Below are 18,404 nucleotides of genomic sequence, written 5' to 3'. Positions count from 1 at the left end.
TGTCGCAAGTACTTTTTTTTTATTGTGTTTAGTTAACTAATGAGATAAGACCAATTAGCAAAAGCCCTCGGGCTTAGGCGGGCACGCAGATGTAATGTTACGAGAAGTGAATGTATGAATGAGTAAATTATCTAGCTTTTAAAAAATTGGGCTGAGGTGTTCCTTTTTTTTCCTCTTCTTCTTCTTCTTCTTTTCTTTTTTTGTATTCGTGCTTATTAGCTGGGACACCACTGAAAAAATCCGCGCTTCTCTAACCTCAGCCTGCGATGTCAGTGACAGCGCGTGCTATTGCTGGGAGACTGAGCTCGTGGTGACGTAGGCTCTTGGGGAATCGAAACTACATACATACCGCTGATACATACCTCGCTGATGCACAGGGTGCATTAAAACCTAAAGATGTCCGTTTCTGTTACTCACATTGAGAAAGGCTGTAGTCTAGGCATGGAGGATGACTATAGTCATTTATTAAATAACCGAAAGCTATGCATGTAACCGTTTTAACACATTTCGACTCACTCTGCACTGTGTGTCATATTATTAAGTCTTTTCATCTATACAGAAAGCTTTCCACGCACTAATCCTTGGAACTTCCAACTCACCACTACCATAATGCATAGAGGAGCATCACAGCGTTTGTGTCCCTGTAAAGCGTGCTTTTCATAACGTATGCATGCTCCAGGGGAAGCCGACTTTATGTTCTCGCGCTTTCGGTTATACTCATACATAAGACAGAGAACAAAAATAAATAAATAAAATAAATAAAAACACTGAAGACGTTCGTGAATTTATTACGGTACAAGCTTTCACGGACGTCTTCAGTGTTTTTGTTTTCTGTGTTCTAAAAACTGCCCTTCGACGTCTTTGTTATCAATAAAACGCAATAGGACCTTGACCGAGTCACAAGTCGTTTGAACAAAAGCTTTATTGAGAATACTCTAAACAGAATTCTCTGTAACATATTGTGTATTTACATTCGTGCACGCTTGTCGACACATTTATATGTTAATCTCGCCTCATCAGCACCTCCGTTCACCATGTCAACACAAAGCTATAGGTTTAAAATATGCGAGTGCTTGCTCAGTTGAGATGTGCGTTGTAGGCAGTATAGTATACAATACTCTAGAGATATCGAAAAGCACGATACAGTGTGGAATATGTTGTCCTTGTGTGTACACGGCTTGTACTATGAACAAAGCGCAAAATGTGGTCGATGTTGCATCTCGTTATGGAGATGACCCATTCCGTGGCATGACTGAGGTAAGCAGCAGATGCAATATTGTACCGGAGCGGAAAATATGTACAAGGTTTCGGTGAAGATATTGTAGAGGGACACCGTTAGTCGAACTTTGTATCTGGGATTCATTTTATCAAGCACTAAAAATCCGCATAAAGCGTGAAAGCAAACGCTAGCATGTAATTACAGTTTCTGATCGTAATACTATTTTATCGAATTGCACACCGCAGTAACAGCATTTAGGTGAGTTTCACATTCGTACATGTGCTACTTTTTCGGAACGTACAGCGCTAACGTGAACACTTCGGTCTTTCAAAATGCGAATGGCACATGCATTGAGACAATTTATTTGCGTCCATGTGCAGCATGTACGCTTCCATCTTTATCAGCCTCTGCTGCTCTTGCTCACTGAAAATGTAACGACTACGTGACCAAGAAACTAGAAACAACAACAGAAGGTTTTATGTGAATCCGAGCTCGAAGAACGCGCTTGTATTCTGAATCTGTTTTACGTCGTTTGCCTTGCGACGTACGAAAAAAAAAAAGTAGTTGGACCTGTTCGTACAGTTTCTTGGGTTTTGACAAACAATCGCATAATGATTGTACGCGCAGTAGAAGTGCTCGAACCATGGGACCTACTATTTATGCTGCACTCAGTAGTGTAGTGTAGTGTAGTCTTTGGCTATAGTGGTGCGGCTAAACTGAGTGGCTACAGTGCGCGCTCTTGCTACCGTTCCCTTAATCACTAACGCATATGTACAGGCTAGGACAGGCTATGAGAAAGGTAGGTATCTTATCCAGGTGGCCACCCGTTCCTACGTTGTGCCACCCTCGTGGTGTGTCGTGCTTAGGACTTCCGGTTTTTGAACCATGTATTTTTCTTTGTATGAGTACGCACACTCTTAGAAAAAAGGGTGGAGCTGTTACACCTTTTAGAAGGTAATAGTTGTCGCATACCTTGTGCCTGAAAGGTTGCAAAGTTGTACCTGCTACCTGGTTGAAGTCGGCGCAACATGATTAGCGCAAATCCCAAAACAAATTTTAGTTACTTATCTTCGTTGTACACAATGTACTCAATGTCCACTGCACTGTCAATGCTGGGAAAGCAACACTCACTATACTCACTACAGTCATACTACAATCAACTCAATACTACACTCAGTATAATAACAGCTCTTACACACATTTTGTGCTGCACCTGCAGGCAAGGTTGCCACTCTTTTCACACCCTTTTTTCTGAGAGTGTGCCTCTTGCACTTAAGGTTACTTGCCTCTTATCTCAAACTGTCCAACATTAGTAAAATAAAATAAAAATCAAATTTTGCACCAGAAGACACTGATAGAACGATTCAAGATTTCTGACTTGCTATACTTTGTGGCTCAGGTACCTGAGGATGAGTGCTGCCTCGTTTTAACATTTGTACTTTTTACTACCAGGCATATCTATATATATACCAAACTAAACACACTTTTCCCGTGAATATCGAAAACCGGTAGCGCTAATCACGAACAACTCGTACGCCTTCCATGGTGGCTAATCTCGCGGAGTTAAAAAGAATACTGAGCTGTCCCTTATATGGGTCTGCAGAAACTCTGGAGCTATTCACAGTGAAAGGTAAATATAGTGTCTTATATCTCTATTCACACTCGTATGCTTAGGAAGACATGTTTTCTCTGTTACATATGTAGCATGAGTGCTTGTCATACATGTGCTGTATATCGCTTGTGAAGGTACAGTAGTGTGACTGCAAAATTGCAGAGGGCGCCCCGCCCAAATCAGAGTAGGTCTGCTGAGAGTGATAACCTCCTGAAACGTACTCAAGCGTCAACTAATCGGAAAGCCTATATCTGGTCTGGTCAGATTAGCCGTTCTATGTGTATGTACATTTGGCTGTACTCGCTGCTTTGATATCATCCGGAATTTTCTTCAGGTAAATACTACGACATAAGAGGTGTCAGAAAAGAGGTCGTCCAGAAATCAACTTTACAGCTGTTTGCGCACGCGATGAATGGAGGGTGCTCTGCCAACGCCACCTAGGTACAGAAGGCCTGCTTAATGCCTCCTCTCACTCTTTCGCACGTAGGCATATGACGCAAGGATGTCAACCAATCGCCACAGACGATTTCAAACCCAGGTTTTCTCTGGCTACTAGTGGCTTCTCATATGGCTTGTACCGGCTTATAAGCGATCGGGCTTTGCTTATCTAGGTGGCATTGGCGATTTTCTTTCGCCTGAGAGACGGTGGCGCGGCAGCGCAAACGCAGACGACAGTCCGTCGTCTGCGAAACTCTGTCGGACCGTTCGAAGCGGTTGTCCACCACTGTACACGTCATCGCTGCTGACGGCGCTGAAACAGCTGCAATGTTTAAATCCGTGGACGCATTCGAGTTTGGCAGGAACGCATAACGATGGTCGCGAGCAGAAAATTTAACTGCGCTATCAATAGAAAGTATAGACGAGAGTGTACCTGCTGTTATGTGTGAGAGCTCTCTATGATGGTGGTATTTGAGCACTTAGCGTATAGAAGAGTATAGGTTACAGGGTCGTTATTGTTCGTCTTAAGGAATGTACCGGGAAGGGATATAAATTTACAAGATACCGTGGAAAGGATGATTGAGACTTGCTGGAGCCCGCGATGTTTGTGTTAAAGCTTTGCGACTTTGGCACCAATGGAAAGTAATATAAATGCTTAAAACGGCTTAAAAGACGAAAAACACAGCACCCGTAGAATTCAATCGCGAACGCCGAGGCTTCTGCGTTGTAGAAGAAAGTCAAAGAAGCACCATGCTCTGTATCATGTTTTAACGTGATCATTCATCAAAAATACCGTAATTTACTCGTGCAATTAACGCACTTTCTTACCCAAGAACGCAGCGCAACGGCACGGGACCGGTATGTATGCCAGGAAAATCGGCGCCGTACGTTACGGGGGCCCATCGCTTGTGGGGTGGTGCCGCTGGCGCTGCTAAAGCCAAGGTACGCGGAAACAAAAAAAGCCAACATTTATGCGCCCAGGTTGGAGGTGCGCTAATTATGCGAGTAAATGGGGGTACACGCCATATGGTAGGATTTTAACCAAGCGTAACGGGCGAGCTTAGTCTATAATAATTTGGGACGTCTCCTTCCTTCAGTGTTGCGAGCGGATATGTTGTCAGAGTGAGTAAATTCTTGGAGAGGAGGAGACAAAAAGTATAGTACGGAAAAGGGTCTACCTAACGGGACAGGACATATCTCGCACTAGCGTTTCGCGATGCTGCACGAACGTCGAGACACACCACGGACTCCCTTGCTTCTACTTTGCATCGCATGTACCGCACCACGTATCCACGGCACGTCGCTTATATATGTACGACACGCTCTGGAAACACTCCGCCTGATAGAAGCAGACGCAAACGTGTGCTCCGAATACGAGCAACAATAAGCTGCGGCAGAAGAAGTACATTTGATACCCAAGGCCCTCCCGCACAGACAATATACCATTACGCATGCGCTTTTCGCCACATTCCAGCTCGAACCTTAGATGACACGTCTCCAGTTCAGGATGCGGAACAGAACCCCGAGTCCAGAACGTGTCGACGTATCTCATCACAAACAAACATTATGGCTCGTTGAACCGACTGTGGACAAACAGAAAGCTGCACACACTGCTGGCTTAGAGAACCGCAGGACCCACGATGCTCTGCGAGCTATAAGCTATATTTATATGCGAAAGAAAAAAGTTATATGCAAATGTCTTGCACAAAGACAAGTGGGAAATTTAAAGTTCGGATCTAGTTTTGTTTTCTTTTTTTTTTAAGAGCATCGTGGGATTGCAGGTAGTCATCCATTCACAATGCCACATCATTTTATGAACTTCCTCTGAACACTCCTTTCTTCCTTGAAAGTACCACGTCCTGCACAGCGTTCATGCTCGACATCACGCACCACAAAACAGTTGTCGCACATCACAAAGTCAGATCTTTCGGAGACGACGAAAAAAATTATGTTCGCTCGCTGAACGCATATGCTTTTTTCCTCCTTTCCTTTTTTTTTTTTTTTTTCGTAGGTTGGATGTGTGAAAGCTCGTGGAGAACTTTCACACTGGCAGGGTAGAGGGGACGTTCACATGACTAGACACTTCCCCTTGAGTTTTTCCTTGCGAAGCTGTGACCTGGTCTTCTTGCCGTCTAACTGGAGTGACATGGAACGGCGCTTCTCCATGTTGAGCAGCTCCTGGAATAGTTCCTTGACGTTGTGGTTGGTCTTTGCGGAAGTTTCGAGAAAGCCGCAGCTCCACCGCTTGGCTTGGTCCTGTCCCGTGCTCGTGTCCACTTCGCGGCTTTCCGTCTCGTCCACTTTGTTGCCGACGAGCATTACGGGGATGCCTTCTGTGTCGCCGCCTTTCACCTGCGAGGAGAAATACACGAGTCCGTTACAGTAACCGTGTATTCACACCGGCGGCATCCCCCCAGAAAAGTCCAGCGGAAGATGCGCAAAACGTCATAGCTTTCTGCTATCACGTGCTCAACGTCATGCATTTTCGAGCTCTTCTACCCATGGAGAACATAAACAACGAGATTTGGCCGAGGCAGACCACAATTAGGGACGACACTGACAGACAGAGAATAGAAGACCCAGGTTCGATTCCTTGCGTCAACGCCTCTTTTCCCTGAGCTGTTTGAATTCGTAAAAAGAGCATCCCGCGGCTCAGCCACAAGGTATTCCGTAGCAGACGACAGGAGAGTGTGTGTATCGTCTGCTACGTGTCGTCTGCTATATGCATAGTACGCCGTTCGTATCAGTCTACGGTACACACCAAACGCACAAAACTGCTTCCGTAACTTCTGTTCTTTCTCCTTTTTTTTCTTTTTTTCTGGGGCCCCAGGACCCTTGCCCCTTGTCTATAGGGCGCCTCCCCGACAGGCGAACTACCCTTCTTCAAACGATGCGGCTTTTATTGATTGGGAAGTCTTCCGTGCCCCATAAAGCTTAACCCTGGTAGGTTTATTCACAAATATGCTATGGGAATGGCAAAATATTATTCCATTTATTACACTCATTATTATATGTCACCACATTACCGCCAGCAGTGGGGTAGAGTATCGCCACTGGTGGTGAAGCTCCCCAAATATAAAGTTGTTGTTTTGTGTAACACGTCGGTTGTGGGGAAAAGAAAAGAAAAAGAAGAAATCGAATAACAGCAAAATAAAGAGTTGCTTGTTTTAAACATTCTTTTGATTTCGTGTTTGCGCCGCGAAGCAACTGTGGCTATGGATGGCGTACAGACGTGGACATATGGAGAGAGTACAGCAGGAAGGAGTGCGGGGACATGGAGAAACATTGTTTACGCTTATAGCATTCTACGAATTCGGCTGGAATGCTTCCCGCGTGGGTTGAACTTTGAGGCTTCGAAAACTTCCCGATAAATAAAAATCAGTGTGCATCATTTATGTTTGCAATACAATGCATATACCATTTATAGCGAACGTTACTAACGCAAAAAAGCTTACTATATCCGTACACCCAATACAAGTTATAACGTCCAATAAAGAAAATAAACTTTCACGGAGAGAGGACACGTGTTTACTACATATTATTACGGAAGTACTGCGAACACAGTATAAGCGTGGACGGTCTCATGAGAGAAAAAGCCGCTGTGATGTCCTATTTTACAGTACTCGGGATCGCTGTAAGCGGTCTCCACACTACTTGAAACTATATGCGTCGTCATCGGCTGCGAAAACACCTTGCTATGATCACATACGACGACTTTACAATCAGCATATACGGTGACGTCGTAGATCCGTTTCGAAGGCACCAAGCTTTGGCCACAGCACAGGAAGAAAAGAAACACAAACAAACATTGCTTCAGATGTCATTGGATTTGAACACCGAACTATAAGTACTTACACAAACATAGGGCGCTCCGAGAGCGAGTGTTTGGCACTCCTACCGTTAAGTGGTTACGCTCGTACACTCTAAAAAAAAAGGAGTACAGTAACTCCTTTTTGGAGAGCACACCTTGGCCACATATATCACTACCTTCGGAGGGTGCAGTTACTCTCCAGTAGGGAGTTAACTTCTCACTCCTTTTTTGAGAGTAATTGTACCCTCCAAAAGGGAGTGATGTGGCAAGGAAAAGGAGTTAAAGTAATTACTCCGAGTTTCGTACGCGAGCGCACTCTTCAGGCTTTTTGGCTTTTCACGCCAGCTTTTGGAGGGTGCACGAAAAAGGGGTGGTATCATGCTCCGTCACGTGACCTCTTCCCTCCTCTCCACGAAAGCGAAGAAAGACAATGCAGTACGAGGAGCGGCAGCAGAGCAGAGAGAGTAAAAGAGAGAGAGAGAAAGAGAAGAGGGAGAAACGGCAGCACAGCGAGCGTGTTCAAGCGTCTAAGTGCAGTTTAATAGCTTCTCCAGGAGCACGATACTCGAAGCGCCCGAGAAGGAGTAAGGGAGCAGCTACTTAACGCGCCCATAGTCTGTGGAAGCGTAAAGCCCTCACCTCTTGAATGACGTCAAAGATAGGCCGTAACTCCTCGAGACTTTGTTTACTGGTGATGGAGTAGACCAGAATGAAGGCATGACCCTTTGAGATATTGAGCCGCTGCATGGCCGGGAACTGGTGGCTTCCTGTCGTGTCCGTGATCTGGAGCGTGCAGATGTTCTTGTTGCAGCTGATAACCTGGGTGCAGACAATTAATCATAATGACCCTCGTCAATGACGTACCGCGGTAAAATGTCGCGAATGAAAGCAGCTCACAGGACCATGACACTTTAAATTTAAATCGTGTTAGGTGCCTCACTACAGGTTTTCAGCCCATCCAATACAATCCAAGTGCCATCTGATTTAATCCAGGTGACTTCTGAAATAATCCGCCGCTACAGATTAGGCTAGTGAATTACTATACTGAAGGGATATTGCTGTCCTGCTCACTTTCACGTAAAAAAAGCGCACACACACGCACATTCTGTCACACAGCAGATAGCATTGTCACTGCTTCACTGCTTGTCAGGAAAAGCACGAAGGCGACAGACAAGGCTAGTCTGGCACCAGACATCGACCATGAAATGGGTTTCTCAGCACATCTATGTAGATGACAGAATGTGTGTGCATGTTTTTTTTTTAACATGAAACGAAGCACGACAGCAATATCCCTTCACTTTTAAAAATGAACTTCACCGCATAGCACGCTCCTAGCCAACCACCATCCTGAACGACATCGTTCTATCCCCTGATTTGTTGATGTTGATGTCGATGAAAAAAAAAATAATAATAGGGATGATTTGTTGAAAACGGGTGGCATACGCCCTTTTCGTGTAAATTGGAGCGCATAAGTGTCACAAAAAAGGCGCACACCTCCATTTTTCAGCAATTCACGGGAGATAACGATGTCACTCGGCATGAGGGTTCGATAAGAGAGTGTTATGCGGTGAAGTTCATTTTTAAGAGTGCTTCAGTAGTATCATTCACTGGCCTAATCTGTAGCGACGGGTCCGAATATGTAATCGCATTAACAAGTTATAACGTTCCAACAAAATAAAATTTCCGCGGCAAAGTTTTTGTCGCCTTTTGTGCTGTCTAGGTTTCCGAAGAAGGTTAATTCCTCAACTTGTATTAGCTGTCAACAACGCGTGCTGTGCAGGGGCGGATCCAGGACTTTTTTTTTAGAAGGAGCGGGGTCCGGTCTAAGGACAGCATGCTACGTATTATGCATAAGATTAATTGAAGCACATGTGGACGACCCAAATTGAGGGCTCATCAGGACATCCGGACACCCACCCTAGATCCGTCGCTAGTTTTGTGCGCGTTTTTCCTCATTTGTGGAAAGCTCAGGGCTTTTTTCATAACTGCATAAGGTTCACAGAAGGGCGCACGCCTTCCGTTTTCAACACATCAGAAAAGGGAATTATGTCATTCGGGACTATGGTTTGCTAGGAGCGTGCTATGCGGTGAAGTTCTGTTTTTACAGTATACCAAGAAGCCCAACGAGGCGCTGTAAATAACGACATAACCCTGCGAAGGTATTCGATTAATACACAATGCAACTAACTCAACCTGTAATTTGTTGTAGCAACTTACCTGTCTGTACGTATCCTCAATGGTGGGGATGTAGCTCTCTCGAAAGGTTCCTTTCACAAACCGCAGCACCAGGGAACTTTTCCCAACGCCGCCCGCGCCGAACACAACCACCCGGTAATCGTTACTCTGCTCTGGCATGTCCTCACGCCGCTTCCGTGCTCTTCCTGCGTTAGATGATTAAAAGAAAAATAACACGAAATTCAAACAATCACGCACGTGAAGTAAAACGCGCGCGTCCTTTCCGCTACGTCGTCTGCCATTGAACAAGAGCGCATCCATACTTGTACTGCGAACATGCAGCGCGCTCCTTCCTCTGATTGGCTGAAGAGACGCTCTGACGTCATTACGGATTTCCCATTGAGCGGAGAGGGTGTCGACGCGGAGCTCGATTTCTGCGTTTTTATTATTATTATTAATATTTTTGGGGCGAGTAATTTTGATATGGATCGCCAGATGGCGACACGACGTGCAGGACCTGAAGCGATGTGCCTGTATTGCGCATTTGGGTGGAGCTATTGGCAAAATTTGTTACTTTAAAAATTATATTTTTGTTCAGCGATACGAATTGTTAGACGGCGATAACGGTATGCGTACGGAGTCTCGGTTTGGTTTCTTCAGTAATGATTGCAGGAAGCACAGTGACGTTGTTTCTCTGAACGTTTTCCTGCGGGTTTCCAAATCATACAGGTCTGTCAAAAGATGGCAAGAAAAAAAAAAAAAAAAAAAGAAAAGGCTGCGCAAAAAATAATCTGTCAAAAGTCATCGGCGATAAAACGCCTGTGCCATGCGTAGTAACAATTTCCGAGCTAAAGTACAAAAATGGGGCTAAAGTCGTCTGTTTTGTCTCTACAGCTGAGACGCGTCATTAGTTTTTTCCTGCGTACCTTTTGGACTCTGTACTTATGTGTGTGATTTTGTTTGTCTATACGTAGATGAAATGTACACTTAACTCAATATTTTCTTACTCGCACACTTTGATTGCCGTTAAGTCTTAAACGTAACGACTTAACGTTTTTAACAATATGTTCAATAATATTTGAACAACATAATTATCGTGTGCTTTTGAAAGAAACGCATAGAAAACACAAGACGGTTATCTCAGTGTGTGATGCATTCTTGGATTACGTGTGCTAGTAAAATTTTTCATTCAATATGCTGTACTCCACAACCTCGCTGTCTGAACAGCGTAAAAGCTCTCGCGTTTCCCAGCGTGTACTTTCCAGCATTATGCTTACTTTTAACGCATTAAGGGTTTTGTGAAAGTCTTTGCTAGCTGGGCGAAACTTGTTCAGGCGCGTAATCGCCCTGCAAGCGCGAGTGACTTCGAATGGCACCGACGAGCACCATGTCGACGGAAAATTGAGATTAAAAACCAGATGAAAGTTCTAGGAAAGACAGAAAGGAGAAAGTGAAGAAAGAGAATGTCCTTTGCGCATGGAAAATTTGAAAACCTACACGTACATTAAAGGGGGAGGCATATCGTTTACCGAAAGAAAGGGAAAACAGAGAGAGAGAGAGAGAGAGTGCGGTCTGCCTGCCGGGACGGGCGGCAAGTTACCACAGAGGGAGAGAGAGAGAGTAAAAAAAAGACAAAGAAAAAAAGGGAAAACGAAAACGGGACACACTAACAAGACACACCGCAACGATGCGTTCAGCGCAAAGTTCTTAAATGGTGCGGGCGGTGGCTGTGCTATCTGGTGCTTCGGTGGTTCGTTAAACAGTTCACCATAATACCTTTCAGTTGGTCACAGGTTTGTTGTTCACGGTTCACTATAGTAATTTTCAGTCGGTCGCAGCTTTGTTAGTGACAGGTTTGTTGGCACAAAAGAAGGAGTCACTTCGGAAGTTGTCTTGACTCAGGGCGTACCACAAGGCAGCGTTTTAAGTCCTATCCTTTTCAACCTTGTAATGGCAGGCCTAAAGTCCTGTATCGCCCCTAAAGTCAATATATCTATCTATGCTGATGACGTCTGCATTTGGACTGTTGGGAAATCGAGGCCTGCAATCCTACGCCGTCTTCAGCATTCCCTGGATAACATCTTGCGGTACCTAACGGAGGCAGGCATGGATATATCAACTGAGAAAACAGCAGTCATGGCTTTTACTCGGAAGCATATGCATCGGTATCAGCTCTTCCTTGGCGATACGCCTCTTAGGCTGGTAGCACACCATAGATTCCTGGGTGTCATCCTAGACTCCAACTTGTCCTGGAAGAAACACATCGATCACCTGGACACAAAGGCACACCGGTGGATTTCCGTCATTCGCCACTTTGCTGGGCCGAAGTGGGGAATGAATGAGAAGTCTCTTCTGGCCATCCACAAAGCCCTAGTCCGAGGGACTCTGCTATATAGCCTACCAGTCTTGCACGGAATTTCACAGACGCAAGAACAACGACTGCGGTGTATTCTAGCACGGAGCTTAAGGGTATGTCTTGGCGTCCCGAGAGCCGCGGAAACGCGGATGGTGATAGCAGAAGCCCGCGAAATACCCATTGAAGTCTTACGGCAGAGGGAGACCATTCGCCATTACTTGCGCCTCAGAGCACACCACCGCCGCCATCCACTAATAGCAAAAGTTTGTCGCCGGAAGCAATGTAACGCATACAACTGTTTCATGGAAGTAAAACCTAAGGTTCCCCCGTTTTCTGCAAGATCAGTGATGCCCACGACGCCTCCGTGGTCGCTTCCAGTGCCCTCGATCGCACTGTCAATTCCTGGTCTTAATGTCAAACGAAACCAAGTGCCTACATCAGTTCTGAAACAGCTTGCAGCGGATATGATGCACAATCGCTATTCTGACCACACTGCAGTTTTCACTGACGGATCCTCCAGTCATGAATGTTCATCGTCTGCATTTGTTATTCCAACTGACGGTGTGTCACATGGATACCGTCTCTCACACCGCACATCATCAACGTCGGCTGAGTTATATGCTATCCTGTTGTTTCTACGTAAGACGCCCTGTGACGATCCGCGGGCCTGGGTCATCTACTCAGATTCAAAGGCTGCTCTTCAATGTATAGCCAACATGGGAATACGTGGATCGCTCGCCCCAGTTGTCACTGATATCCTCCATCAGGCTCAGCGTCTAAGCGATCACGGTCATCATATATCCCTGCAGTGGGTCCCGGGTCACTGTGGTTTGAGCGGAAACGAAGAAGCCGACAGAGCGGCAACGGCTGCCCAACAGTCTCGGACTGTTGTACCAACGGTGTTATCAAGAGGAGACAGGCGATCACTTCTGAATGAGCTCATTCAGCCACTAGCTCGCCAGCAGTGGAGTCGGGACATCACTGACAGGTCTCTCATGTATTCGGTGGATCCCACTATGTCCTTCTCAGTTCCTGACCGTTTACCACGCTATTTTACGTCCCTCCTGCACAGGCTTCGTCTCAACGTTGCCTTCACTCCCCAATTCAAGTGCCGAATCGGATACTGTGACAGCTGCCTATGCGCCAAATGTGGCGTTGTAGCGAACATTGAGCACGTCCTACTAGATTGTAAGCTCTACGAAACGGAGAGGCGGCAACTCTGTGCTCAGCTGAGTGGTGCTAGCCGACAGACGTTCAACCTGGCTGCAATTCTTGGCCCATGTCAGAGCCATGTCCAACATCGTCGAGAGCTTCTGATGTTCTTGGAGTTCCTCTTGGCTACCGGCTTGCTCCAGACGCTGTAGGGTCCTCCCCTGCATCTCAAGGACCATTGGCGCTTCTTTCATATGCTTCTTCCTTTTGTGCGACGTATAGCGTTGCGCAACCAGAGGACGAGAGTTCGAGTTGTACTTGCACATAACTTCATTTTCATATTTCACATCTCATGCTTCTCGTGTAATGGGGTAGGGTACTGCTCTCAAGCGGTGAATCACCCCAGGTCATAGTCATGATTTAGTTGTTGTTGTTGTTGTTGTTGGTCAGAGTTGGCCACAGTTTAGTTAGGCAGGTAGGTCACAGCGTTGTGTATTTCTTCCTTGCTGTCAGAGGTCCCCTAGGAGGTTACTCCCCTCCATGAAGTCTAGTGCTACGTTTTGTGTTGCCCGCCGTGTTGACATTGGTACAGTGGGGCAATATGAGTGACTCCAGAAGGGTGTCTGGGTGACCTAGGTTTTTCATTCTTTCGCTGTTGTTTGTACGTTCCGCAGTGAAGCAAGATATGTTCTATATTTTCTTCGACATCACAGGAGCTACGCATCGTATATTTACTTCGTCCTGGGATGCAGAGGACGTCCTTAGTCTTGGCGCTTCCAATTCGCATTCTCTTTAGAAGCGAAGTTTCTTCCTTTGTGAAACCCCTTGCGATGCAGAGGGGTGGGGGGAGCAGTTTGCATCGATGTTCTGGCGTCGGGTGAAAGCACCACACATGTTGATTTATAGCATTTTGAGCTTGAGCGTTATTTGGAATAGCGGGCAGTGTAGGTGGAAGTCTTGCGGGCTCCGTGGCTAGTGTGTCGGCTCTCTCATTTCCAGGTAAGCCCTTGTGCGATGGTACCCATTGCAAGGCGATTATATTGCCCTTGATCTCTACAGGGTTAGTATATAGCTTCTATGTTTACGATGCGATCGAAATGTGTAACTTTTGCTAGAAAAACCCTGTAGTTCTTTTAGAATTTCGAGAATTTGCAATGCAACAGGGTGGTTTTCGTAGTTGTTGGATATTGTTTGAATGGCGGCTTTTGAGACTGATATAATTATCACGGGGCCAGGTTGTTGATTCATTTCTTTTGTCTTCATTAGTGCTGCCAGGATAGCGGTCATTTCAGCATCTCTAGTCGATGGCGTCCCATGGACCGCTTCTGCCCAATCTATTTGCAAAGCTGGAATGCAGAATGTTGCTGCATTGCTTCCAGCATTTCTGTCTATTGATGCATCCGTGAATATCTGTAGTGAGCCAAGGTTGTGTTCGTGTATGTAGTCTTCGGTTAACTTCCTGGCAGCTATTGTCTGGCGTATTTCTTCTTTTCTTTTTTCATGCAATAATTTGTCGTTTTACAATGTGTTTGGCGTACAGTCCACGGAGCTCGCCTCATTGGCGGTCTTGCTGCGTGGATTCCGATCAACCTGCGAGTTCTCAGAGTTGTTATCAAGCGGTTGTTTGGCTGCGAGTAAGAGAGGAGGCAGTGCTGGGACTTTCGCATACGTGACTACATTTCTCGTACTCATAGGAACTCCGATGGCACTTTTGAGTCCCCTCGGGTGAATCCTTTCCAGCACTCTTCGAGACGACTCACTGAGCTTTGCGTACGGGTAGGCGTACATGAGTCTTGCCACAGTGTGCAATATGAACAAGTTTTATAGTGGTCCCATATGCAGATATAGTTTGCATACAATGATATTTTAATACATGGTGTCGTGTTGCTGCTGGAACTCCTGCCATAACGAGATTGAAAAGTAGCGGTCTTGGCGTGCTGCCTTGCGGCAGTCCTACATTCTGTTGTCTTATACTGAGGCGAAGTGCACTGTACGTTCGCTGGTGCCTACTACTGTTAATGCGTCGAGGACGCTTTGTGCTGAAACCATATCGAATGTCTGTTCTGTGTCGACAAATACCGCAGCAGTGCGTGTGCCGCGATTCGCTGCCTCATCTGTATCTGATACCAGGTCCAGCAGTGTGTCCGAGGCCCTCAGGTGTTTTCGGAAGCCTGTCATGATGTCAGGGAGTAGGTCTTTTTCTCCCAGAAACCAAGTAATTCTTCTATACACAAGTCGTTCGTCAAGTTTGGCTATGCATGATGCATGATGTGAGCGATATCAGCCGGTATGAAGATTACTCGGATTTTGGTTTTCCAGGCTTGGGAACAGGTACCATTATCGACTCTTTCCATGTTTGTGGAAGACATGATGGGACCCATGCTTCATTTATGTGCCCTAGTCACTTATGTAGGGCAGGGTCTGGAAAGTTTATTAGTGCTTGGTTGGTCACGGCCATCGTTTCCAGGTGCTCCCCTCGGTTTGAGCTTCCTAATGGCATAAACAAGTTCTTCCATCGTGAAATCGTTGTCAAGGGGGTGAGTTTGAATCAGTTGTGGTGATGGATGAGGTTGCGAGTTTCGGACTATCGCGCAATTCGCAGCAAACTCCTCTGCTAGATCTTCATAGTTAAAGGGGCAGTGCAAAAGTGCAAATATTTGTACGCTTTCTTTCTGCCTCTCCTTCCCAAGGCACGTTGACCCGCACAGGTTACTATGATTATTCACTCATCCGTTTTTTTAACTGGTCCGTGTGTCCGCTACGTCGAACACAGAGCGTGTGTCAAATTCTCGTCCGGTTTTTTTCCCCCCTTTTTTTTCGGGTTAGACTCCTTCCAAGAGTCCGTGAAACAAACGGAGATTCCACGAACCGCAAGCTCCGAACGCCATCATGGCTTTCACATTACATCGCCATTCGCCGCACGGCGGCGCTGAAAGCGCGCGATGCGCGTTCCTAACGTTCAACTACCATAAATCTTCTACTCCACATGACGCGCCGATATCGAAGTCAAACTGAATCCCTTAACGTCCCACGTGGAGAATAACATTGCTGCAATTTAAATGAAGCCTCCTAAAAAGAAGAGAAAAAGAAATCTCCCCTCTATTTTTAGCTCCGAACGGAAACGCGCGCGCGCCGTATCTCTATCGTGCAGAAACGCGCGTCAGAGAATCCCTCCGAACGGCCTAATCATTGCCTCTCAACCAGTAATGTAACGTCATGGCTTGACGTCACGACACTTCGCGTGATGCGATTGGCAACCCGACCTGAAGGGCGACGGATCTTCCGGTTCCGTGTCTCTGCGGCACAGGAAGTACTCTCTTGTGGGTTGCTCCACTCTTTTATGTGGTGTGGTTTTTTGCACGTCGGCAGATTTGTTACGTTTTAGAATAAGCTTGTTTCTCGTTCCTTGTGGTGTTTCGTGAATGTGGGCGCGTAAGTGTAGGACATTAACAACAAAAACAACTTTATTTTGAGATGACGAATGGGAAGTTTCATCGCCAGGGGGCGATACTCTACCTCCTTGCTCATGGTGATGTGGGGAATGAAATAATGAGCCCCTTCACAATATGGTATCGGAGTCCTATGGTGTCCAGAAATGTCAAAAGAGCTTTGAGGGCACAGCGTTGGTGGGCTAGAACTGGCCAGGGACCAACCAATTTTGTAAGAGGGGGTGGGGTGGGGGAGTGAGAATCCAGCTGATTAAGAGACCCTGAGGGTGCGGTTCGGTAAGGTTGGTAGTGTGGGCAAGTATAAGAAAAAACACTGTTGACCCCGCGGACAAATAGATTTTTAAGGGGGCACACTAAAGTAGAAAAATTTCTTCTCGCTGAACGGCATGTGCCATTGCCAGCAATACAAAAGGAATGGGACAGCCCCTTTAAATAGAATGGACTCCTGAGAGTCCTCGGGCTTATAGGCGGACCTGCTATTGTGTGGAACTGAATTGACTGAGAATAAAATAAAGTATCAACTCAAATCAAGTAAAGTAAAAATAAGTAAAAAGTAAGTAAAACATTAAATCAAGTATTTACAATTTTCTGTCTGAACACGGTTATGCGTTTTCTGCGGCGGTTTTCTTCATTCTTTTTTTTTTTTTGCACCAAGCAATGTGAAATAAAGAAGTAAGCACCCAGGCTCGATCGGCCTGCCATCCGCGTACAATAAAATCTCGCGCTCAGATTGAAGAGCGATCCAATGAAAGGCTCTAACGGCTTCCATGACCTCGGAAAAGCGCTGTGTGGGCCACATTTTTGCCTTCCACATGTCTGACTGTGAAAGCGACAAAGCGACAAATCCCGTAAATGAGCCACAATAAAATGTTACGTGCCTAGCAGGAAATGGAAGGCGTAAAACGTAAATTTAGGCCTGGTTTTCCTGGACGTCGTTTCCTCGACAAGGTCATCCTCCGCATTTATCTTCGTGGTAACGACAACAACAACAACATTATTTTTGGTGACGATGATTGCGGGGTTTTATCGCCGTGTTTCGTGACTTTTTCGAGGCTTGTTCTTCCAAATTATTAACATATAAAGCTTGCTTCCATTGTAAACACACATTCATACAATGTTACAATGTACTTTTTTTGGAAAAAATCTTCCCGGAAAAAGCACCGCAAGCCACGCTGCCCCGACGACCGTTTGACAGGCTGCGCGTTCAAAGACACGGTCCACCCCAGGGGCGGACCGCGTTATCAAGGGGGCCTAGGGAGACCAGAGCACTTTGATCTTAGCCAAAAGGCCGAGAAGCGATATACGAGCGAGACCCACGTACTTTTTTGGGAAAAATCCTCCCGGAACAATAGACACGAATAGGTTTATTTCAGTTGTTCTCTCGAACCAGCGGCAGGCGTAGATTACTATTTTTTTCTTGTCGGTCAGTCCTGCTGGTGTCTTCATGCTCCTACTTCTTATACGTGTGCTTATTATTCTAAGCTTACGTTACCTCGTTCATGCGGGGTTTTGTAACGCGCGTTAGTCTCATTTTGTCGCCGTATTATATGTTATGTGCAGCAATTCTCAATGAGTTGTACATAATGTAAATATTGTTATTCATTCACTCATGTCATTCTTGTACGTAGTGCCATGAACCATAATAAAGGTTTGAAAAAACAAAACAAAACACAAAACAGCGGCATGGACGAGCAGGTTAAGGCGTCCCGCTCAATGGTGGTAGCCACAGGTGGTGCTGAAGACTGGGAGGTGGTGGGTTCGAATCCTACCACCGGCTGTGCTGTCTGACTTTTTCCCTGGGTTTTCCAAAGACTTTCCAGACGAATGTCAGCACAGTTCCCCCTCAAGTCGGCCCTGCAGGACGCATACTAACCCCCTGTCCCCCACCCCTTCCTGCTGTCCTCTCTCCATCTGTCCACATCTGTACGCCGCTCATAGCCACAGTTTCTTCGCGGCGCCAACATAAAAAAATATTAAATGTTCAATGTTTTGCTTATGACGTTGCTGCTGTCCATGCGCGTTGTTTCCATTACGGTTTACTGTTACGGTCTTATATTTTTCCTGTTGCTCACATGTAGCGCCGCTGGAGCGTCGAATATTTTATTGGTTGTTCTAAATGTGCCATCCCGATTTCTCTACTGCGCCTCCAAGACGCAATGATCATGTTAACAACTGTCATAAAATGATGTTTC

General features: G+C 45.9%; 1 protein-coding gene across 2 annotated transcripts in view; it reads right to left on the bottom strand.

The window, feature by feature from the left end:
• Positions 1-904: 904 nt before the first annotated feature.
• LOC135391165 (GTP-binding protein Di-Ras2-like) overlaps positions 905-18,404 on the bottom strand; it is a 63,645-nt gene continuing 46,145 nt past the window's right edge. For both annotated transcript variants that reach the window (XM_064621291.1, XM_064621290.1), the window contains exons 2-4: positions 9,298-9,461; positions 7,720-7,899; positions 905-5,621 (exon numbers count right to left, since the gene is read on the bottom strand). In XM_064621291.1, the coding sequence (XP_064477361.1) occupies positions 5,337-5,621; positions 7,720-7,899; positions 9,298-9,435 (603 nt within the window). In that variant the 5' untranslated portion in view covers positions 9,436-9,461 and the 3' untranslated portion in view covers positions 905-5,336. The remainder of the gene's footprint in view (positions 5,622-7,719; positions 7,900-9,297; positions 9,462-18,404) is intronic.

This window comes from Ornithodoros turicata, chromosome 4, assembly GCF_037126465.1.
Source record: "Ornithodoros turicata isolate Travis chromosome 4, ASM3712646v1, whole genome shotgun sequence".
NCBI lineage: Eukaryota > Metazoa > Arthropoda > Arachnida > Ixodida > Argasidae > Ornithodoros > Ornithodoros turicata.
The sequence above is the reverse complement of the archived record's forward strand: the minus strand, read 5'-3'. Positions and strand labels throughout refer to the sequence as shown.